Source organism: Xiphias gladius, chromosome 13 (assembly GCF_016859285.1).
Source record: "Xiphias gladius isolate SHS-SW01 ecotype Sanya breed wild chromosome 13, ASM1685928v1, whole genome shotgun sequence".
NCBI classification, from domain to species: domain Eukaryota; kingdom Metazoa; phylum Chordata; class Actinopteri; order Istiophoriformes; family Xiphiidae; genus Xiphias; species Xiphias gladius.
The window spans coordinates 12,884,853-12,908,159 of NC_053412.1; the positions used below are offsets into that span (position 1 = coordinate 12,884,853).

Genomic DNA, 23,307 nt, shown 5'->3' on the forward strand with positions numbered 1-23,307 from the left:
GCAGCTGTGCGTCATTTTTCGATGTAGGTTCATGGACAAAAAAAGCTCAGAGTTGACTGTGAGTTGAGAGATGCCATCGAGATTGAGGTAGAGTTTACTGTCAATATGAGGAGTGAAGAGGTGACTATGCAAGCTGAGTCTTGGCACTTTAATGTAGTATCCATTATTTTATTTTAAACTGAATGTGCTGAAGCTTGGGCCTGAAGGAGAAAAAATGTGTAATTGTCAAAATACTTCCTGTCTTGACTGCATGTATATATTTGATTTTATGTGTGTTTGTATGTCAGGGCCTGGCCGGTAATGGATTATCAAGGCTGATGGAGATAATTGAGGAAGGAAATGAATAATATCCAATATAATTAATTATAATAAACCAAATGTTCACATTTCATGCTTTCTCCTGCAAAGCCTCATAATTCAAGGCAACTACAACGTCTTTATTGGGTGGTGATAAAAAAATTTCTGTAGGTCAATTTTATTGTGAAACTCTGCCCCCTCCTCAGGGAGGCTAAAGCACAAGGTCAGCTTTTTTTTAAAGCTCCAAGTAATGATGTGAAGGAAACTCTTTTTGCTGAGGCTTGACCTTCTTAGGATTTTATGGATGGTGAAGATGCAATCGCATTTTAATATTGAAGTCCCAAAAATTTGCTTGCCTGTAGTGCAAGTGGATGTGTGTAAGATGGGGTTGTGGCATGGGACCTGCACATAATTGGGTGGCACAAGGATAACTTAAAGGGGAACTCCACCAATGTTACACATCAGAGTGTGTTTCCAGGTGTTGGGGAGTACTACTGCGTATTTGGGAAAAAAACCTTTATAAAGCCTTTGCGACTCGAGAGGGACCTGTGCGGAATCTGATAAATGTCCTCAAGTGATGTCACTTCAGTCATTGTAGGTTGGGTTTGAAGACTACAATTTTGAAAACAAAAAAAAATCTGGGGGTCGTGGAGTTGGAAAGAAGTGAGCTTACCAGACCTTTGAACACTCCGACCAAATACTCGGTGGTTGAGTTGCACTGTGGGAGATGTTTCGACAAGGAAGGAAGAAAACATGGATTAAAAAAAGACTATTTCTGGGTCTGCTGGATTGATTTTGATCTTTTTATTTTTCTGTCGATAGTGAGTCCAACAATGTTATAGAAGGGTATTGCTAAATTAGTACTCTTAAATCTGTATGTAAGAGAAAAGCCAGTTCTGTCATATTAAATCATATACAAAATAACCCTATTAAGATAGATGGTGGCGTTGTATAAAAATGCTTTATACCAGTTTCACTGAGCCTGATTTGAGCACACATGCACACACGCAACAGACTGTCACAAAATGTTACCTTAACCTCCGCATGAATTTTCATTTTGTCACAAGTCAGAAAACAGACATACGTATAATGTGATAGAGTGGAGCAGGAAACATAAGTTCTAAAGAAAGTGCTTCACGAACAGAACCACCGAAGAGGTGCTGCCCAATGCTGCAAATCCTGAGCCTTAGGCAGCTATGTTAACTCAAATACAGTAGTTTGTTAAACCAATGACGACCAGCCAATGGCTAGTCACCTACTGTACAGTAAGGGCTTTGATTGTAAAAATATAGAAACATGCATATCTAGCCTTACCTATCACTGATTGTTTCGGGAATGAGTGTAGTTTGGGATGACAGGCTAGCTCATCACGCTAACAATCCTCTGAGTTGGACATGCCTCGGAGGGGAGGGTACTGGGGCTTGGGAAGCTGGGTTCAGCGCACTATGATTGGGGCTCTGAGGAGGCACCTTCTATGTGGCCTGGTTTGTCAGTCTGGCGATTATGTGCACGTCTTAGACCCAGCAACCTCTAAGAACGCTCCTCATTTTGTTTGTGCAGTGATGTCTTGAAAAAAATGTAACTAGGAGCTCTGTTTTGCCTTCACACAACTTAGCTAGCTTAATCACGGTCAATTTTCTTCTATATATTTGACATGACGCTGGCTGAGTGTGCCCTCTACTGGCGTCGTCTGAGCTAATACTTTTTTTTCATTCATAACTCATCCATCTTTCAAATGGGTGGCTCTTGCTCAAAATTGGGCGCCCTAGACTTGTATTTAAAATGACAAACACCAAGTCAGCGATTTCTCGTACTTACAATTGATTTTCTCTGTATTCTCTTTCTACCTCTCCCTTACATTTCTCTGTCTAAACTCCCTTCTTTTTTTTTTTTAAACCATGGACTCCTCCATCTATATTTCGGTGTGTATTTATCCCTCCTCTGCCCCTCACTCTCTGCACCTTCTTTCCTTCCCTGTCCCGTCTCCTTTCCTCATGTCCTCCTCAGGGCTCTCTGAACCGCTACCTGAGTGTCCAGACCAACGATTGGGTCAGCAGCTGCCGGCTTGCTCACTCAGTCACCCGTGGCCTGGCATACCTGCACACGGAGCTCTTCAAAGGAGGTGAGCGGGAGGGCTTATCCACACACACACACACACACACACACACACACACACACACACACACACACACACACACACACTAGTTGTGGTGACACTTGTTGACATAATGCATGTCTTTGCTGCCCCTTACCCTAGCCTTAACCATCACAAATAAATGCCTAACCCCAACCCTTACCCTAACCCATCAGTGGTTTGAAACTATAATTTGTCCGTGCAACCATAGAGAGACATGTACACACACACACGGACACATGGACACACACAGTTAATTACGTAACTGCTCACAGTTTACTCGGGCTCAAGTTCCAAGGTTGCTGCTTCCATCTGTTAGTAAAACACAAATACATACAAAGAATTGTGGTGGAAAAAGGAAAAGCTTTTTGTGTCTTTAACTCAGTTAGCTTAGATTATTTAGAAAGGCTTTGAATAGCGCGCGTGTGTGTGTGTGTGTGTGTGTCTGTGTTACTCCCTCTATCCTGTCTCACTGCCTCACTGAGCCTTCTTACAACCTGCACACTGCAGCTCCACGTGGGTCTGTTTGGCTTGGAGCACCTCACATCCCTGCATTTTGACAAACACACACGTACACACTGCGTGCACACCCAGCCAAGGGTATTTATAGACTGGCCTCGAGCTACCCTCAGAGAAAGTGAAAAGTGGTGAGGGGGACAAAGTAGGGGGAAGGAAGGCGAAAGCAAGATAGGGATTCAGATGACGTGACTATTCCTATGGCGCGGTGAAATCAGTCTTGGGACGCAGAACTGACAACTAAACCGAGCCTGGACTCTTGTTTTTTTTTCCACTTGACTACACCTCAGCCTCAGAGGTTGCATTTGGCCCTACCCCTCCTTTCTCTTCATCAGCACAGATACACATCAAACGGGCTCAGAAGTGAGGAAGGAAGAGTGTTCATTTGTAGTAGTCTGTAAAGTATAGGCCGCTAAAGGAATGGGGGTTATTCTGTTTGTGCAAGTATGTGACGAATACAGGGGGGGGGGTCTCCAGCTCCCTTCGTTCTTTCCCTCTGCAAGTCTAAAGTGATGGGCAGAGTGTAAAAGTGACAGAGGAGAAAGAGAGGGATGGTGTTCAGCAGCTCTGCGTGTAACAGCAGAATCTCTTGGGATTTGTTACAGTTGTCATCCTCCCCCACTCCTCCTGCACATCAGCAGCAGGCAGCAGATAACTGTGGTGACTGCCACAACTTCCAGGGGCCCTGGTCCTTACTGCACCCTCTGCTGGGCAATAAGATACTGCCGGCAGAGGGCTACTCTGTGATATGGTCTTAATCCCATTGTTGTAGATTAGATTAGAGGGTTTAGAGTGCCTGTTGACAATGCAGCTTGCCTTGGTGAACAATGAGTAATGAGGGGGAAAGAAAAGCTATATGAAAGGGATTTCCTGGATGTTATCATTCATCAGCAAATACCACAAAAACGGCCTGAGTACACTGTATCTGGGAATTAGAGAATTTTGGGAGTGATGTATAGGTTTAAAGTTTTAATGAAAGATAAATTAGCCTGTGTATTCTCCTGATCCTCTCTTTGCCATTCCTGTTTTCCCCTCTCGTTTTCCTCCATCAAGACTTGTACAAGCCAGCGGTTTCCCACAGGGACCTGAACAGCCGGAATATTCTCGTCAAGGCTGACGGCACGTGTGTCATCATCGACTTCGGCCTGTCCATGAAGCTGACAGGAAACAGGCAGGCGCGTCATGGGGAGGAGGAAAATGCTGCTATAAGTGAGGTGAGAGTTCAGGAGGAGGCAGAAGTGATATCCAAGCTTGTAAAAAAACTTTTTATTTCAGCGTAACAGAAGACCATCAGAAGAATGCAGTTGAAATCAGTACCGCAATTAACTGTCTTAATTACATAATAAGTGTGTGTGTGTGTGTGTGTGCAATCCTGCAAAATCATAGTCTGCAAGTATGAACAGTTTTAGGTATTTGTTTGCTAATTTCTTGCAACTATCAAAACAAGTAATATTGTAAATGGATTAAAGGGACTTCTGCTGTTTCATTCCTTTTTTGCATCTGTTATGCAGTGACAACTAACCCTGTGTAACAGACTGCTGCAGCTGACACAGCCTGCTTCAGCTTCCAGACTGTAGTCGGGAAGCACAGGGGGGAGACTTCTCCGCTGCTCCAGGGTGGAGTTGTAGCTAACTCTCCTCACAACAGACGAATCTGCCAATTGATTTATGCGTTGTACTCTCTAACAACGCCACAATTACTGTAATGGAGTGGAACTGACTATATCTTTACTGAGTGAAAGCAGAGATGTTTGGGTTAATCATAGTATCAAAACATTGGAATTAAATTGGTTCTGACACAAGATTTGGGGGGGGGAAAAAAAAAAAAAAAATCAAAGTTTTTATCTGACCTCGACGGTCTGCATGTGAAAACACTGCATAACCCCAGCTAGCATTACTTGCTAGCTTTACTATAAATCATCGAACTTGCAATCCATGATTTCTTGCACCGTTGGCATGCTGCCCAGAATGCAAACATGAGGATTTAATGGAGATGAACTAAAGGGAAATGAATTTCATGGAGCACAGGACTACAGGTTTCGCCTGTTCTTTTTTCCAAAAGAGACTCCACGTACTTTGACTTTTTGTGTACTTGTCAGTGGCAAATGTCAGGTTACATTTGCCACTGTATAACCAGTGATAGATTTTAAGCACAAAATGTTATGTGTTTATCACAGAGAACCCTGTCTCTTAACTCACGTCCTCAGCATGCAGAAAAAGATAAGTAGGATAATAAAGTTTGCTTTGGAAATGCAGTGTCTAAATTGGGAACTTTCCTCACCTTGTATTTGTTTTCTTCTTTGCTTTCTTCCTGTCTCCCCTTGTCTTTCATCACTTAACATTTCATCACCTAACTTAACACCCCCCCCCAAAATCCCACACCTCCATTTATTCCTCCTTCGTCTACCAGGTGGGAACAATCCGCTACATGGCTCCAGAGGTTCTGGAGGGCGCAGTGAACCTGAGGGACTGCGAGTCAGCGCTGAAGCAGGTGGATATGTATGCCCTGGGCCTGGTCTACTGGGAGACCTTCATGAGATGTACAGACCTTTTCCCCGGTGAGACAGACAGACAGAAGAGACAAAAGATTGTGTGGGAGCTGTTTTGAGTAGAACATGTTGCCTGTACCACAGGGATCAAATGGGCTACGCCTCTCCAAATACAGTTTATTACCATCATTATCACAAAAAACAAAAAAGAATGAGCTCCCCCGTGTCACATCAGCAGAATGCAATTAAATCAACATTTATCATAGTTGAAAGCAGAGACAGAAACTTTATTTATCGTGAAGAAAGCACATTTATTAGTTAAATCAGTATTTCTGCTGCAATATCGACACATCTTTCCTCTCCCCACCCTGGCCTACCTCTAGGAGAGTCTGTGCCAGAGTACCAGATGGCCTTTCAGGCGGAGGCAGGGAACCACCCGACATTTGAGGACATGCAGGTCCTGGTATCCAGGGAGAAGCAACGGCCCAAATTCCCTGAGGCCTGGAAAGAGAACAGTCTGGTATATTTGTGTGTGTGTGTGTGTATGTGAGACAGTGTGTGAGAGAGTTATAACATTTTAATAACCAAAGATAATGCAGTCAGCAGATTGTGAAACGTACAGAATCTACAACTGTAGTTATTTTTGGGATTCTACATAGCTCATGAAAATCTGTAAAAGAAAAATATTTTCTTCATTTTGAAGTCTTGAAAGTCATGGGAAATTAACACTTTCCCGTGACCAGACGAGTTTAGAAAAATAACACCATTTCACATGGTTGTCATATTTTGTACTTACCAGTCAATTGCTTTAATAGTCACGCAACAAAATCCCAACCAAAATATCTGAGAGCTGAGAAATAGTCTGGAATTGGGCTGAGCGGTCTGGCAAAAAAAAAAAGATCACAATGACTTTTCTTCAAATCAGTCAATATCGAAATATATCACACTATAAATTAAGTGACTATTACTCTTGAGCTTTAAAACTTCACGTTTTAAAGTACAAAGTTTATCAGATGACAACAGCACAGCCCATAAATCAAAACTTGTCTTTTTTATGCTCACTCTTTAGTATTAAAGCTATAGATGTCACTTTTTTCTAATGTTTTGATTTGGAATATGCTCCAAAACCTCCATTATTGAGTAGAGGTGCTGTCAAAGGCTTCTATGACTCAGACTCATTGAACAGCCTGGAAGCAGTGAAGAGAGATTCCCTTCTGTAGTTTTCAAGTGATTCTTGCCCTTCTTACCACTCAGAGAAGGCCAGAGTCAGGGGTGGGAGCTCATGGCTGTTAATCAATACATGAACACGCCTCAAACTACAATTGGCTGCTGGAAGACATCACTGTGGCTGACTCAAAGGCTGGCAAGCTCCCAATTCCTGCATTAGCTTAAATAGCGGACAGGACGAGGATGTAGGTGGAGGGCTGGGTGGAGCGTAACGGGGAGGGAGGGGTAGGTGTAGTAGAGTGGTTTGTCTTTTGAGTCTCATGCTCGCACTAGCTTGATTTCCAGAACCTGAATATTGTAGCTTTAAGCAATATAGAGATACAACATGTTAATTAGTGAGCTTTAGAAGTACTGGTAAGTGGACTTTGATTCCTTTGGACAGAGCCGGGCTAGTTTCCCCCTGCTTCCTGTCTTTGAGCTACCTGCTTCCAGGCTGCTGGCTGTGGGAATCATATTTAGTGTACAGATTCGAGAGTGGTATCATTCTTACTATCTAATTGTCTGCAAAAAAGTGTATTTCCCGAAAGGTCAAAGTAATGCTTTGAAGATCCTCCTACGTGTAAAATTCCTTAGTTGTAGATTCAGAACCTGAGAATTTTTATATGCTGCTAACAGAAACGAATAAGTCAATTAAGCAGAAATCATCTTTCTTGGCAGGTGTTTTTGACAGCATCGACAATATACATCACATATCTGTTTCGTGTCAGACTTGAAGTAGCCTGATACACTTTTAGACCTTCTCATCCACTGAGTATGGCCACACCGCAGCATCTTGTTATCTTGTCACCATATATCCACGACGGCTCTTCACGTTTAAGGTGGATGCGACTGTTGAACTGTAACCTTCCGGTGCCAACGGGTTTATATGGCCCAGCCCTAGTCTGGAATTTAGAAATGTGGCAATGTAGAGAGGTCAATGTAGATGTGGTCACTGATATTATTGTTACCAGAGGATAATTCCGGTTCATTTGAACCTGGCTTATTTCCCAAAAATGTGGCTATTTGTGCAAAACAGTGTGTATCGATGCAATCAGTGTGAGCCTCCCACAGCTTTCCGAATAAACATGATTATTACTTGAATTATTTCGAACAGTTGTCTTTGAGTCTGACTGAAAGTAAACACCAAATGTAGCCCGGAACAGTCATTATGCAAACTAGATAGGAATCTACATCAGGGGCAACTTGCCGGCTGATGTAATCACCATGCATAACACTACTTTGAGATGTGACATTCCTCTTATTTTTGGATATTTTTTTACCTAGGGGCAACTTTTTCTCCCAGCTACCATTGTAATTTCGGCTCACAGTGGGTCTAGCAATCACAACCAGCTGCTAGTGTTTGCTGATGGGACATATTGTAATTCCTCGTACAGCCTTTTTTTACGTGTTGTAATCACTTTTTCTTACCTCCTGGAGTGCTGAGCATTTTTCAAGCCGGCATTGGTCCTTTCTTCAAGTGATTTTAGGGAAGGGAAAGATCATATCTTGCAAGCACACCACTGGAATTCGTCTCATATGTGGATGCATCTATTTTCTCCAAGTCTGGAATCAACAGGCCCCACACTCTGCAGCAAAACTGCCTGTTTGATTTTAGCTCCACGTCTGTTTACTCCACTTTGGATATATATGGTCGACCGCCCTCATGACTCATCCTCATAATACTCCATGGAATCATCCCCCATTGCATTTAGCTTTTGGAGTTTCATCAGTGACAGTCGGCCTCAAACATGTAAACAAACCAGCGTGTGCAGATGAATATACAGGGTAATTAGGTCAGCCACCAAGTTGCCCTGGATGTAGATCCCTGTAAGTTAGCATAATTCTGTGTTTACCTTCAGTCAGACCCCGAGACAAGTGTTTGAAATGATTCATGTAAAAATCATGTTTATTTGGAAAGCTGTAGGGGACTAACACTGATTGCCCTATAGATACGCTGTTCTTCACGAGTCATTGTTTCCCTGAATCTCAACAATGGAGGTGGCGAGTGCAAGGTTAGCGCAGCCTGTTGAGCCACGAGAGCCACATGTATGGGAAACACAGCAAGTTGAAATGAACCAGAAGTCTCCTTTAACACTGTGTCTCTTGTCAGGCGGTTCGCTCTCTGAAAGAGACGATGGAGGACTGTTGGGACCAGGATGCAGAGGCCCGCCTCACGGCGCAGTGTGCCGAGGAACGACTGGCAGAGCTGCTCCTCATATGGGACCGCTCCAAGTCCGTCAGCCCCACACTCAACCCCATGTCCACTACACTACACAATGAGAGGTAAACACACATTTACTCCTGTCATTGTGCTGCTCGATTCATTATGGTCTCCTTTCCAAAGTTTACTTTAACGGCTTCCTCTGTTTCCCTCTTTCCCTCTTTAATTCTTTACCTCAGAAATCGTATGACGCCAAAGTCTGGCCCGTACACAGACCATCCATCCACATACATCGAAGAGCATGAGGGTGTGGCCAAGAACACACAGACTGACACCACTAGCTCTGTGGGTGGCAGAGCTGTTGCTGGGACCGGGGAGAGAAACAGGAATTCCATCAATCAGGAGCGCCAGCAGCAAGCCAACGCCCGTCTGCCCAGCCCAGAGGGCAGCAGCAACAGCATGGGTCTGAGAGGAAGCCCTTCAGCCTCCATGACGACCACCACTATCATCTCTGAGTCCGAGGGACCCGCGGGGGCCGCCACAGTCCCCGTCTGCCTCCACCTGACCCAGGAAGACCTGGAAACCACCAAGCTTGACCCGAAAGAGGTGGACAAGAACCTGAAGGAGAGCTCAGATGAGAACCTGATGGAGCACTCACAGAAGCAGTTCTGCTCCCCAGACCCGCTGAGCCCCGGCAGTTCCAGCCTACTTTATCCTCTCATCAAGATGGCCACCGAGGCCTCAGGCACATCAGACGCCGCTGCCCCCATGCCCACCACCATCTTCCCCCTGCCCAAGCAGCAGAACCTGCCCAAGAGGCCGTCCAGTCTGCCCTTGCGCAACAAGCCCACCAAGAAGGAGTCGTCGTCATCTTCGCTCAGGTTCAAATTTGGACGCTCAGGCAAGTCCAACCTGCGGCAGGTGGAGGGAACAAAGATGAACATTGGTGCAGCAACAGGCACAAACACGGCTGTAGAGGCTCACCGGGGCACAGGCACGAACAACATAAGTGTCTTACGAGACACGCATGTCAACACTAGCGTTAACGGCGCTGTCAACGGTCACGCCAATTCCGGTATGTCATCCATGGCTACAGGTGGAGCGACCGGTTTTGGAGGATCCGGCATAAATCAGAACGGGTCAGGGGCCCTGAGGTCGGACGACAGCCGCCTGAGCCTCGGTGTCATCACAGCCAGCCCCGACGAACACGAGCCACTCCTGAGCCGAGAGCGAGAGCAGCCCGATCCGAGAGACACGTCCTCGAGCGTCGCCGCCCTCCGCTCAGCCCGACCCAACACCAACAACAACAACAGCAACACCGGCCATGGCCAGGGGGACGGGGAGAGTGGAGGAGAGAGTGATGGAGGAGAGGAGGAGGGGAGTGGAGAAGGAGGAAGCCGGGAAACTACGGGGCCCCCAGGAGAAAGCTCGGGGTCTGGGTCTGGTGCCGCTGAGGAAGCTCCGGTCACCATGAGAGGGGAAGCCCTGCTCAGGCAGCCCAGAGCGCGCAGGCCTGAGAGACCCAACTCCCTGGACCTGTCCTTCACAACACAGGATCTAGCCTCACTAGGTGACTTTATACACCAACACCTCACACGACAGTACTTTTCATGTCCAAGTACAGCAAAATTTTAAGGATGAAGCTGGCATTAGTCTGTAGTTTTTGTTTTTTTTACTGTCAACAAATCCCATGACCAAAACCTACACGGTGTTAGTCCGTCTCTCAGTACTTTATGAATTCTCTACCCTGCCTGTGGCTCTCAGCCCAAAGCCGCCCGGTTCCTAAATCTATAAAAACAACTCACAAATATATAGTTTATTTTGCAAAAAGGAACTAAACAAATATGCTATTTGTTGCATTATGGGAAATGTAAGATCACTTGTTTTTGGAGGTTGACTAGGGAAGAAGAGTCAGGATATCTCGGCCTCTGCTGCTGTCTCCTGAGTACTGGTATTGAATATGTTTCACGTACCCTGGTGTAGAAAGTTGCCACAGGATACTGAACTTTGTTCTTCACTGTTTTTCAGGGGAGGGCTTAGTGCAGCCAGACGGAGCCTTGGGGACAGGAGACAAGATCAAGAAGCGCGTCAAAACGCCTTACTCCCTCAAGAAGTGGCGGCCCACCACATGGGTCATCTCCACAGACACCAGGGGGCCGGAGGTCAACAACAACGGGTCCGCCCGCGGTCAAGCTCACAGCCAGAACCGGCCCAAGTCCAGTTCGGCTATCTACCTGCGGGGGGGGAGCTTGGCCAACAGCGAGCCCAGCGACACACACGTGTGAGCTCGGACCCTTTGACAATACAGAAAAAATAACCAGAGAGCGTTTGGTTTCTGTCTGTTGAGCTCTCTGCTCCGAATCAGCAAGAGGAAGCTATGGAGTGTCTCGTGAACAAACAGTCGAGTCTGATCATGTACAGTAATTAGGTTTGTCTCGCTCCTTTGTGTCTTTCTGATGATGGCATTGCTTTAAATGGAATCCAGCTATGCAGCATTCTCATCTGCTTCTGTTTCTGTGGTTTTATTAATCTCCCTTTGTCGGTTTGTTTCACGTTTCATCCTCGCGAGCATAGCAATGTTTTGAATGGATTTCCTTTGTTTTGTTTTTTTTGTTTGTTTGTTTTGGTTTTTTTTTTTATGTGCACTTTGAACCGATTAAAATCAGTGTTTAGAAATCGTGTCTGTTGCGACCGCGACGAGAAGTGGTCTTTAAACTGAAAAAGGCGATGAAAAACAATCAACACTTGGAGCGTTACCTTTCTCGTACTTTGCTGTACCAAGCGACTCGAGAGTAGACGGTCTTAAAAGACGGAACAAACTACTTTAACTTTTTTTTTAATTTCCTTGATTTGTATGCAATACCAATTTTTTGTCTTTTTGACTGTATCCATTTTTGTATCATAATTTTTAATTGTGCAATAGGATGTAGCTTTTAGATGCTTTCGATGTTTTTATCGCTTCCATTATTTTGGTCATTGTTTCCTCCCGTCATTATTTTAATATGTTAATCTCTGTTGCACTTATGAGTAGTTACAATCGTTTTGTAAACAACCCTACCACACATTCTCACCCCCTGACTCAGGAGGAGAAAATGGATGACAATCCTCTCGGTTCTTCTCTTCTCTGGACTATCTTTAAGGGGGCACAAACACTAACAACTGATCCCAGCGGACTGAAGAAAGCGGGATTTCATGGAACTTGTCTGCTTGCACAATTACACCAGGAATGGCTCAAACTCTGGGGTCTCTTAAACACTACAATCACTCAAATCAAATTTATGGAGGGATCTGTTACAGTGGCCGACTCAATCACTGTACCACTATCACCTGACCTCACTGTGGACTGTTTTTGACTGTATTTAGCTGTCTGTATGTGACTGAAAGACGAGAAACACTAGAAAGCCCAGATTCTGCTCTTTGTACTCTGTTGGAAATCAGAAATTAGTCTATAAAAAAAAAACAAAAAAAAAAAACCCCATCCCCCTCCGAAGCACGCTGGATATTATTTCTGCTTCTCGTTGTCTCATCCTCGGATGTGTGAATGACTTGATTCGGTGAGTGTGCGTGTGGATGTGCACGTGTCGTGTTTCTTCCCATCAGCAAGCATTAGAACTCTTGGGGCCCGGCGCTGTACAGGCGTGCCGAAATGTCATTGTACTAATTCTGTATTTTCAGCGCTGCTTCAGGGCATATGAAAAGATCTCATTTATGTTTTTGTAATCTGTAATTTGTATGAAAAAGAACATGTATGTGTATTGCATTGATATTTGCATCATTTTTATGGAATTCTGTTTTTGCATTCAATGGACATGGCCTTTGATTCCATTGCTATGCGTATGCTCGGTACAGTTTCTGTAAACATTTTCAAGTCAATATGAAAGAAAAAAAAATCTCAATAAATGTATGAAATAATAGTTGGTTATGTGTGTTCAGGACACGTCTCCTTTTGGGTTTCAGGCCTTACATTCTTAAAGTACTGTAGTAGGAAAAATATCAGTCATTTTATAAAGCGGTTAACAAGATACTTGCTTCAGATAAAGTTGAAAAACCGTTGTTTCCGTAACAGTGTGTTAAAGGAATAGTGGGACTCTCACATTTGCACGCCACATATGATAGAGCCTGCAAATATGTTTTTCCCGAACTGTCCCTTTCTCTTTAAAAACGTTCACTAATAGCCGCGTGTTGCCCATTTGTGTTTCTCCGGTGTGCATTTTAATTGAATATATGTTTTAAGACGGATACTGTGTGCATGAAATGACAGGCCATTGTAAGTAGGCGCGCTACTTAAGGCAGGAGATCAAATGTCGTTACCAGGAAGGAGCAAGGCTACGTTTTTTTTGTCACTGTTTCGGGAGCCATACTCGTTTCTGATCATATCGGACGGGGCCCGGCAGCAGAGGACCGGGGCCCGCGTGATGCAACCGCTCCGTTGCTCAACTCGAGACTATTTGGATCCGTTCCCGACCGGTTCAGTGCCAAATGTTGCAATGTTACGCGCGCCCCCCCCCCCCCAACAGAATCGCCGCGAGTCGCCAGAGTCGACGCACGAGGGAGACATCGCCTCTCCTCCACTTGTTTACCTCGCCCCCCTCCCCCCCGCCGTCTGCTCCGCGCGCCCTAGCAACTGCAGCATCAGCACGGGCAACGCAGCGTTGGTACGCTACGTCAGAGCGCTCCCTCGGCCCGCGTCAAGTCAGCCAGAGGGAGCCCGCGCGAGACCGGAAACTGGCTTGCTTGCATTAAGAATAAAATGAAATACAGCCGTTCGAGCGTTGTAGCACGACCTTAGGGTGTTTTTTTTTTCTTTTTATACTTATGCCGCATTTCACTATCAACTAGCCTAACAAAAACTTTAGTCGTAATCACCATAGTCGAATTATTCGGATTTTTAAGCGATGTATACAGTTTGTGTGGCCCTAGATTCGTAGTGTAACGTACGCTCACGACTGAAACATTGAAGGTTTTACAAATAGATTTTAACACGAGTCTGTCTTCGAGACATGGCAATAATATCATGTTATGTAGTAGCAGCCCCCTTAAGGTCCTCATGATATCAGTTCATATTGTGCTTTAGTGGTATATTCTGTAAAACAAATTTGAGATCAACTTGTCAGCTGACCCACCGTCAACCCAGAGCTTCTGGGGGGCCCCCGGGCAGTAACCTGCCGGATCAGCTTAAAATGTGGAAAACTCCTCTTATCCACCGTCCCGGGTAGGACGCGACCGAGTACATATTTTTACTTTGAAAACGACAGCCGGAAGTGTTACTCTTCAATCCGCCCCGCTTCACACTGGTCCCTCTCCCGTCGTGTCAACCCAGGCTAGCCCAGCATCACCGCCTTCTTCTTTCTTTCCCTTCTGTATTTTGTATTTTGTGTCCCTCTGTCCTCCCCCCTCCCCCCTCCCCCTATCGTTTTCCGACCTCTCGCGTAAAACGCCGCCAGGTGAACGGCGCGTCCTCCCCGCTCCGCACTCGCTCTCCTCTCCGACCGGAAAGCGTTTCGGTTGGCGGCTCCAGCCGTCGTGCCGCATCAGCCGCGAGAGAGAAAAACATCCATCCACGACGGCGAGGAGGGCAGGGTGCGAGCCCAGCAACGCCCATTTTGACACCTACCGTATCCACGAAGACGTTTGAGTGTCTTTTCCATGTCTGCCATCTTTATATCTGAGAAGGCTTTGCTCACTTGTAGCCGCCACTCCGGTCCTGCGCTCGCGACCACCGCCTGTTTAGCATCCCTCGCCTAGCGGCAAATATCAACAGGGGCCGGGCTGCTGAAGAGCTCCGCGCTCCCTTGCGGGCAGCGCGCCTCGGACGCATTTCTGCAGGTGAGCCTGTTTTTCCTCACAGCACACACACACACGCACACAGGCACACAGGCACACACTCAACCACAACAGCATCTGCCCGGGTGATGTTCATCTGTCCTATGGAGCAGGATGTAGGTTCATACTAGCACGGACGTGTTTTGATAACGGCGATGGTAGGCGTGGGAACGGGTGGCATGCACTCCCAGTAAACACGTTTGGCCTAGATCGGCTGTTGCCTGGAGATTTGATGGATCCAAGTATGTCATTCATTTAAGTTAATGTGCAGTTAAGATCTCATAGGTCGTAGTTTTTGATCACAGGCTGCATCCGATCTGCAAGATCAGTGTTTATATTTTTTGCCTTGTGGAGTTGTTAAGCCCCTCTCGCTCCATGCATCTCTATTCCATTATATTCGGAGTACGCGGACGCGGCGGCTGAGGCTGCGAGGACAGTTGGGTAGGAGGGAGCTGAGACGATTAATCGATCAGTCAGTCAACAGAGAAATAAGCAGCATCTAGTTTGATAATCGTCAAAAGTCATTTTCGAGGCAAAATGGCCAAATGTTCACTTGTTCCAAATCTGAAATGTGAATTTTTGATGGTTTCCTCATTTTACTCTAATAAATAGTAAATGGTATAATAGTGAGTTGAATATCTTTGGGTTTTTCAGTGTTGGTTGGACCAAAAAAAAGCCATTTGGAGGCGTCAATTTAGGCTTTTGGAAATTGTGATTGTTGCGGTTTATACTATTTTCTGATATTTTCTACACCAAGCAACAAGCAGGGAAAATCGTGTATTTACATCCTGTGTTTACTGGTTAGTGCGTACGCTCTTCCGAAGGACTTGCCTCCTATCTCCCACACAAACCCCTCCCAAAATGCTGCCGCGTACCGCCCTCCGAATAGGTTCAGAGGCGGTGTTGTGAGGCTGTGTCGGGGGGGGTGGGGGCGGGCCGAGCCGCCGCATACTGCCGCCGCCGCTGGCCGCTACTACCAGCGCTGCTAGCGCTATCAGCGCCGCAGCTCATTGTAGCAGGCTGCTGATTTTATGGGCCCGGACTGAGGCAGGAAACGCGGCCGTCAAAATGAAGGGAGCCGGGCGTTTTGGTTGTGGACTTCTGAGGGCCCAAAGCCCAAACGCGTGTTTTACGTAAAGACTCACGCACGCACGCGCGCACACACACACACACAGGCAGACGCGCGGCTGCGTGCTCCTGAAAATCCGGCAGCTCCGTTCCCTAGCAACAGCGGGGTGCGCTGGTCAAGGCCCCTGCCAAATTTAGCTCCGGGACCAGCGCTGCCAGTCGGTGCCGCGTGAGTGTATGTATGCATACATGCTGCATGGGCGGTGCGTTGTTAACGGGACCGGGTAGCCTTTCAGTTCCCACTGGCAACGCCTGTGGTAAAAAAACAAAAACAAAAAAACAATATATATGCACTCTTTATCCTGCAGGGTGCTTTGCCTCATCAATGGATTCTGTAGTTTGTCTGTTCACGTTTTCCTTCATTATTGCTGCATTGTTCTCGTGGCTTAACTGGTCACAAACAGTATATAAAAATAGATTATGTTTGTATAATAATATAAATGTAATGTCAATCAAAATGAATAGTATTATTAATGTAATGTAGTATAAATGTTTGTTCGATATCACAGTTAACTTTAGGGTGCAGTTGAATGCAGTGAGCATCAATTTGATTATTTGACACCATTTTGAATAGTATCCTATACTGAAAAAAAAAAAATCATTTTTGTGAATGACAGAACATCGCACACAGAGACATGGTAGAGATAATTTCAGAAAAACCTATGATCAGAGCCGTTATAGTTAGAAAGACGAAACAGAAGATTTGAACTTATAGGCGATAAAACGCAGTCAGTTCACTCAGGCGTTGTGCTGCTACAGCCTCACATGGTCTGGTATGACCATGAGCTTCAAGTGGCTGATGTTAACACTCTAGATAGATGTTGCTGCATAACTGACATTAGTGATCATTTCCCATCATCCTGTCATTGTTACTATAGTAGTCAGCGGTTGCTGTTCCTGTGCAATCTGTAGGCTCCTTTAAGCAAACAAATCAACATTATAATCAGAAGCATCGTTTTTTTTTTTTTTAAGGGTAAGAATTCTACGTGAAACGAGTCACAATCAGTTTCTTTTCCAGGATGTTGCTGGTGAGAAAAAAAATGTGATGCATTTTAGGCTCAGAATTGATTAGTCTCTCTGCACCTGCCAGATGCAAAACATTCTGCTGCAGCTCTGAATCCGGGTCAGTCGGGCAGAAGCAGGCCCCTGCCCTCCGCGCCCCCCCCCCAACCACCATCCCTTTAAGCTGCCCTAATGCCATTAGCCAGGGGGCTGTATGCGACCTAGAGGGGGGCATATCCGCTCTACCCAGCATGGGGCAGATTAACATCAATCTGGCAAACGCGCTCTGTCACACACACGAATGCGCGCGCACACAAACACAACACTAACCTAGACAGACCGAGCAAGACCGCTATGAGCTAATCCTGCTGGCCAACTGTGTGTCTGTTGATTTGTTTATGGGTTTACCATGTGTTGACTACTAACTTGTTTACATGTCCAGGACAACCTAACTCATCCCAACTCCCCTCTCTCTCTCTCCCTATCCTCCTCAGACTGCATCAGTGGCCTCAACCCACCACAGCTCTCTGCGGTTCTCCTGCGTGCCCTCTGGTGTCCCCCCTCCCTCCCTCTCTGAGCTCTCTGCTCCTCTTTCTCCTCTCCGTCTCCCGCCATCGCGTCCAGCTGTGGCCCTCGCAGGGCGCGCTCGCTGGCTCTCACCTGACAGGTCCCTGGCCTCAGGACGACAGCCAGCACCAACACGTTCCCTACATGAGGGACAAAGCGACGCAGGTGAGTGGCCGTGTGTGTGTGTGTGTGTGTGTGTGTGTGTGTGTGTGTGTGTGTGTGTGTGTGTGTGTGTGTGTGTTTGAGGGTTGATGTTTAGGTGGGTGGTGCATGAGTGTGAGTTTTGTTTTTATGCCCAGGTTGAAATCAAACAAATTGGATACAGATAATGAAAACTGATTACCGTTACCTAAATAATATAAAACAAATGTAGCCAATTGAAAATCTATTTTGACATAACAAACCCAGTTCATAAAACAGATTAGATATGTGTGTATTTTAAATAGAAGGATTTATAACTAAGCAACATGCTGATGTTTAGCAGGTATAATGTCTAACCACGTTCGCCCTCTTTCGATTAGCATGTTAGCATAGGTAAAGCCAAGCCATGTGGGCCGGAGGGGGATTTCAGGGGGGGTTGCTTCTTGCTCGGGGCGAGCAGCAACGAACGCCTGCGAGACATACGTGTGCTTACGAAGCAGGGAAATCAATGCCACGAGGTTGCGAGCGATTGCAGACGGGTCACGTCATCGTGCTGCGCTGCCTCTGACCGCCAAGCAGCGAGTGGCTTTAACCAGACTCGGGTTAAACAGGAACTGTGGGATATTTAACAGCAGATCAAGAAACCAGAGTGGTCCAACAGACATTTTACAATACATCTGTTTTCCTTCGGATTTAACGCTGCTACAGGGACACTTCATTGTCAGACACACATTGTTGTTGTTGTTCTATAAAAACCATAACTCTCTACTGAGCTTTTTTAACTGCACTAGAGCTACTTTCCTGCCGCTGACATGACTGATGAGATTCCACATCGCGGGTCATGGCTTCAGTGTTGCGAGCAGTTTTCCCTCTCAGACTCTTTGATTTTTTTACAGACCTGAGGAGCCGCAAGTCTCCGGTATTTGATGAAATTGATTTTGAAAAGAACGTCAGAGGAAAACCAAAACATCCTTTTAAGTTTTATTTTGTTTTCTTACACGTCCCTCTGACCGTCACTGTTCAAAATCTCCATCTTATCAAGTCACATCTGTCGAAAACTGTATCCTAAAAACCTGGTTTTCTTAAAACAACGAAGAAAATCTGCAGCATCTGAAAATACAAAGAGAGAATTCCATTTTGGGGTTTTTTTGTCCTCAAGCTGTGACATGTGGATCCTTACGTTTTTATATAGTGGAAAAATTGCAGAACGTTCTTGTACGCAGGGCCAATACACACTCCAGCATTTTAATACTTACTTACATTTCTTATCCTTTATATTTCTTTTTCTGATTGTTTTTGTTAATCTTAATCTAATCGGAGCCTTTCATTGCACGCTAGCCTTTTTAGCCCAGCCTCAAGAGTACGCTCCTCTGCACTTCACAGCTTGCAGTATATGGCTTGAGCACGTGACTAATGAAGCCTTTGGCACTTTGAAAGTTTTTCAATAGAAATCAGTGTCTTTCAAGACTTTTTGAGAAGTGAGTGTCTGTGTCTTGAAACAAGTAAGAGGAAGGCGCGTCGCCGCTCTGGAATGAGGACATTACTTGACACAAGTTGATTCACAGCGCTTGCAGATTTTGTCACGTGTTTAAAGGACATAGGACTTTAAGGACACAAGTTACAAAACTCAAGTTAAAAACAGAAACGACTTGGTAAGAAGGATATTTTTTGCAGTAATCATGTGACCCCTCTTACTTATCTTGAGGATCCATTGGGGGTCCCAACCCCCTTGGGACCCCACGCCTTAGGGTATGAGATGCTCCGGGCAGATGTTAGACGTTAGGTTGGCGTCAGGACATTGCAGTTAGCATCAGCCAAGTCGCTGCTTATGGAAACGAAATTGATTTGTATTTTGGAATTTTTCCAACAGACTTTGTACATTATTCCTTTAGATTTATTTTCATTACTTTAAACTCAACAACACAAAATAACGGCATGTTAAAACACATTGGAAATAGAATTTTAGGATGGTAGGACTGGTCTTAGGGTGTAAACCCACTTCTGCAAGACTCCAGACAGGTTAAAACAAACACTATGGATTAATAGCATTATCTGTGAATGTATTAACCCAGGTCTGGTATTCTTGCTACTTTTTTCCTCACGTTTCCTCCCAATTTGGCTGTTTTGTGCTTGTGTATTTGATATTTTTCTCTAACCTGTGTGTGTGTGTGTGTGTGTGTGTGTGTGTGTGTGTGTGTGTGTGTGTGTGTGTGTGTGTCAGACCCCCCGGGCCTGGGCAGATGAGAGGAGGAGGGGCTCTCACAAACGCTCGGCCTCCTGTGGGAGCACCGACCAGCTCAAGGAGGTCAGTGCTTTATCTCGATTTTAGGAACCAAATAAACCACCAGCCGGAGAGAAACACACTCTGTGGTGTTTTAAATAAATCGTGTTTCAGAGCATTTTGTGTCAGTTTTCACTTAATGCTCCTCCGTTAATATATGCCTGGACACATCTATATGTCTGCATTACAATGTCTGTCTCTCCATCTTTGAACCTCTCCAGATTGCAAAACTGCGTCAGCAGCTCCAGCGCAGCAAACGCAGCAGCCGCCATCGGAGGGATAAAGACCGGAAGTCCCCGTTCAATGGCAGCCATACCATCATCCAGTCGCAGGTGCTCAATAGAGACAGTGTAGCGAAGAGAGTGTGTGTGTGTGTGTGTGTGTGTGTCTGCCAAGTGGCTCCATCTCTGAGAGGAACTAGGTTGTGTCCCTGATTGGAGAGTTGAGAACGTCCCAGTTTTCCTTTGTCCCTGTTTGCCTCTGGTTTGTGTGTGTGTGTGTGTGTGTGTGTGTGTGTGTGTGTGTGTGTGTGTGTGTGTGTGTGTGTGTGTGTGTTTGTGTGCGTCTTCTGGTCATTTGAAATGTGACGTGTTTTTAACAGCCTCTGCTCTAAGCAGAGTCAGTTAAACTGGGTGCCTCCGATACTTCATACACACACGCGCACACGCACACACGCACATACGCACACACACACACACACGTGCTCTTCGCGCCCACTCCCGTCATGTTGCTCTGCGCTGGTGGCGGTGGCGGGGCCAGTCATACGCTCCCTGTGGAGGGCTCCCCCCCCATGAGACAAAGAGACAGACTTGACAAGCTCGCTCACTGATACAAAAGAGCAGGGAGAAAAGGAAGGAGGAAGAAAATCTAGCGGTTATTTGTCACAGTGCAGCGTTCCCTTTGCTAATAAATGCACTATTATGTTAATAACTTTTTTCAACATTAATTATTGATCAATACTAACGTTGCTATTACAAGTGCACTTGCATTTTTTTTCTTCCTCTCTGCGGCAGCACTGCGCTACCGGCTGCAGCTCGATGAAAGTCGGTCGCTCAGTGCGCAACAGCTGCAAACAGGCGCAGAATCTGAACTGAACGCAGGCACGTGTGTGTTTTTTGGGGTTTTTTTTGTCGTGTTTTGCAGTCGCCCATGCCCAAAACCATCCTGATACCCATCCCTATATCCAAGTCATCGGCGCCTCGTTTCCGCAACAGCGTGGAGGGCCTCAACCAGGAGATAGAACGCATCATTATCCGAGACACCCCTGAGAAGGACGAGACCATTGTCGTGAGTTCCGCTAACTAAGGTTTCAGGGTTACATGTGTTTTGTCTTCACTGACTGACTAACCATCGCTGGCCAGGGATTAAGGCCCCGTTACGGCATTGTTATCGTGACCCCGATTCTGCGTGTGTGTGTGTGTGTGTGCGGCAGCCACAGGACATCCCAGATGGGCACCGCGCACCCCCACCTGTCCCCCCGCAGCGCAGCAGCAGCACCCGCAGCATCGACACGCAGACACCCTCAGGGGGCGGCCTGAGCGGTAACCACAGCAACTGCAGTAGCCGTCCGGACTCCATCTCGCCCTCCTACCTCACCGTCCTCAATGACACGAGTGGAGGCAGCCCCTATGAGGACAAAGGTGACCAGCACACAGACACACACACACACGCACACACACTCCGCATATTTTAGCGAGTGCATATTGCATCACAGGCCCTCCCAAAGCCTCGTTGCACATGATCTGTTGCTGTCCTCTGCCCGTCCCCAGAGCTGGGCCCCTGCTCCCCGCTGCCTAAGTATGCTGCCTCTCCCAGACCTAACAACAGCTACATGTTCAAGAGAGAACCCCCAGAGGGCTGCGAGAAGGTCAAAGTGTTCGAGGAGTCCATGTGAGTAGGAAGACAAAAACATGCGGTCGGTCCGATTTTACAGCAGGGTCTTAAATCCCAGGATGCCCTTAAAGGAGGAATCCACTGATTTTACTCAGGAGCTTCAGTTTTCTCATCAGGAGGACTGAAAACAGCTGCATATTGTCTTCCGTCGTCCTGGAGTTTTACAAAGTTTGAAGAAGTAACCCCGGTGATATCCTAGTTTGTTGTTTGGGGGAACACACTCACTTGTGTTTTTCAGCCGAGAGTTAGAGGAGAAGATTGATGCCACTATCCATCGGCCTGTCTAGAAAATATAAATCATTAAATATGAAATTACAGCCAGCAGCTGCTTAGCTTAGCTTGGCATAAAGAATGGAAACAAGAGGAAGCAGCTAGATAGCACCTCTAAAGATCACTCATTAACATGTTATATCATGTTTGTTTAATCTGAACAAAAACTGAAATGTAAATAGGACAAGCCCGGGTTTTATGGGGGGGGTTACATGTGGAACTGTTTCTTGGGAGGCAGCAGTGACCTCTTGCGGTCCCAGGTGGTTGGCGGCCAACCTCACGGTGAACTACGAGCCTCCAGGACAGAGGCAGCCGGGCCGTGTCCCCTTGTCTCTTTTTGCTAAGCTAAGCTCACCGTCTCCCGGCTCCAGCTTCATATTCAGTGTATGGACGTGAGTGTAGGGTGGGACCGGGTGGGGATTAACGGGCAACTAATGCCTCTGACCGGACCCATTTTTGTCATATCTGTAACCTGTGAATCCCCCAGTTTTAGCCAAGTGCAGTACTACTTACAGTGAATGTCACTCTACTGTGAGTATGAGTGCATGTGTTGTGAAGGTTAACCGTCTCCCCGCATGTATGCTTCCAGGCCCAAGACTCTGCAGGAGATCCCTCCCTTCCTGTGTCCCGACCGCAACAAGGTCAACTTCATCCCCAACAGCGGCTCTGCCTTCTGCCTCGTCAGCATCCTCAAGCCCTTACTCCCCGCCCCGGACCTCAGCTTCCGCCCCGGGGTGGGCCTGCGAAGCCTGTCCCCGTCCCTCGTGCCTCTGTCCACCCAGCCCTGCCTCCTGGAGGAGCCCGAGAGCTTCTGACGAGGCTCCGAAGTCGCCACAAAACCCCAGAACGACCACCCACTAGATCAGAAAAAAACATTGGAAACTAGGAAACAACCCTTCAGCTCCAAAAAATGCCTTCAGCATGCCAGCTAAGCTCTCTCTGATGTCCTTACCTTGTTGAAAAAGTGCTTCCCACTGCCTCTCCTCCTCAGACAACTACACCGTGAGAGTCCTGCAGCCCCGTGCGGGTGTTTGCAGCTAGCATTTCATCGCTTTCTTCTACCTTTAGTGCTGGTTATGTTCCTGGTTTTTGGGAGGAAAAGGGTAAAAGGACAGACTCTTTTATTTCATCGTATTATACCATGGCGCCTTTCCACGGACATATCTCTTTTTCTATCTGTAGTTATTTCTCTTGATATAAAAATATGCCTTCCATTACAAAAAAAAAAAAAAAAAAAAAAAAAAAAGGGCCGCTGGTTTCCTCGGCGACCGAGAGATTGACCACAGAGGCTAATTTTGGTGCTGCCAGATATATCGTAGCAAAACCTGAAAGGTCGTGACAAGGAGACGTCAAAAAAAAAAACGTGCCTGATTATCTTAGACCGCTCGGGTTTTCCCCCA

The 23,307-nt window shown here is 46.3% G+C and overlaps 2 protein-coding genes across 2 annotated transcripts in view; both read left to right on the plus strand.

The window, feature by feature from the left end:
• LOC120797983 (bone morphogenetic protein receptor type-2-like) overlaps positions 1 to 12,278 on the plus strand; it is a 38,793-nt gene extending 26,515 nt beyond the window's left edge. Inside the window, exons 7-13 of the mRNA XM_040141855.1 lie at positions 2,305 to 2,419; positions 4,001 to 4,161; positions 5,357 to 5,504; positions 5,819 to 5,955; positions 8,752 to 8,924; positions 9,042 to 10,372; positions 10,831 to 12,278. Of these exons, the coding sequence (XP_039997789.1) occupies positions 2,305 to 2,419; positions 4,001 to 4,161; positions 5,357 to 5,504; positions 5,819 to 5,955; positions 8,752 to 8,924; positions 9,042 to 10,372; positions 10,831 to 11,087 (2,322 nt within the window). The 3' untranslated portion in view covers positions 11,088 to 12,278. The remainder of the gene's footprint in view (positions 1 to 2,304; positions 2,420 to 4,000; positions 4,162 to 5,356; positions 5,505 to 5,818; positions 5,956 to 8,751; positions 8,925 to 9,041; positions 10,373 to 10,830) is intronic.
• A 2,502-nt stretch (positions 12,279 to 14,780) lies between these two features.
• fam117ba (family with sequence similarity 117 member Ba) lies at positions 14,781 to 23,059 on the plus strand. Its single transcript, XM_040142636.1, has 9 exons — positions 14,781 to 14,815; positions 15,851 to 15,922; positions 17,250 to 17,487; positions 19,685 to 19,768; positions 19,966 to 20,076; positions 20,888 to 21,031; positions 21,177 to 21,384; positions 21,514 to 21,634; positions 22,497 to 23,059. Exons 1-9 carry the CDS (start codon positions 14,781 to 14,783, stop codon positions 22,720 to 22,722), a joined length of 1,239 nt encoding a protein of 412 aa, XP_039998570.1. The 3' UTR covers positions 22,723 to 23,059.
• The last annotated feature ends 248 nt before the right edge of the window (positions 23,060 to 23,307 follow it).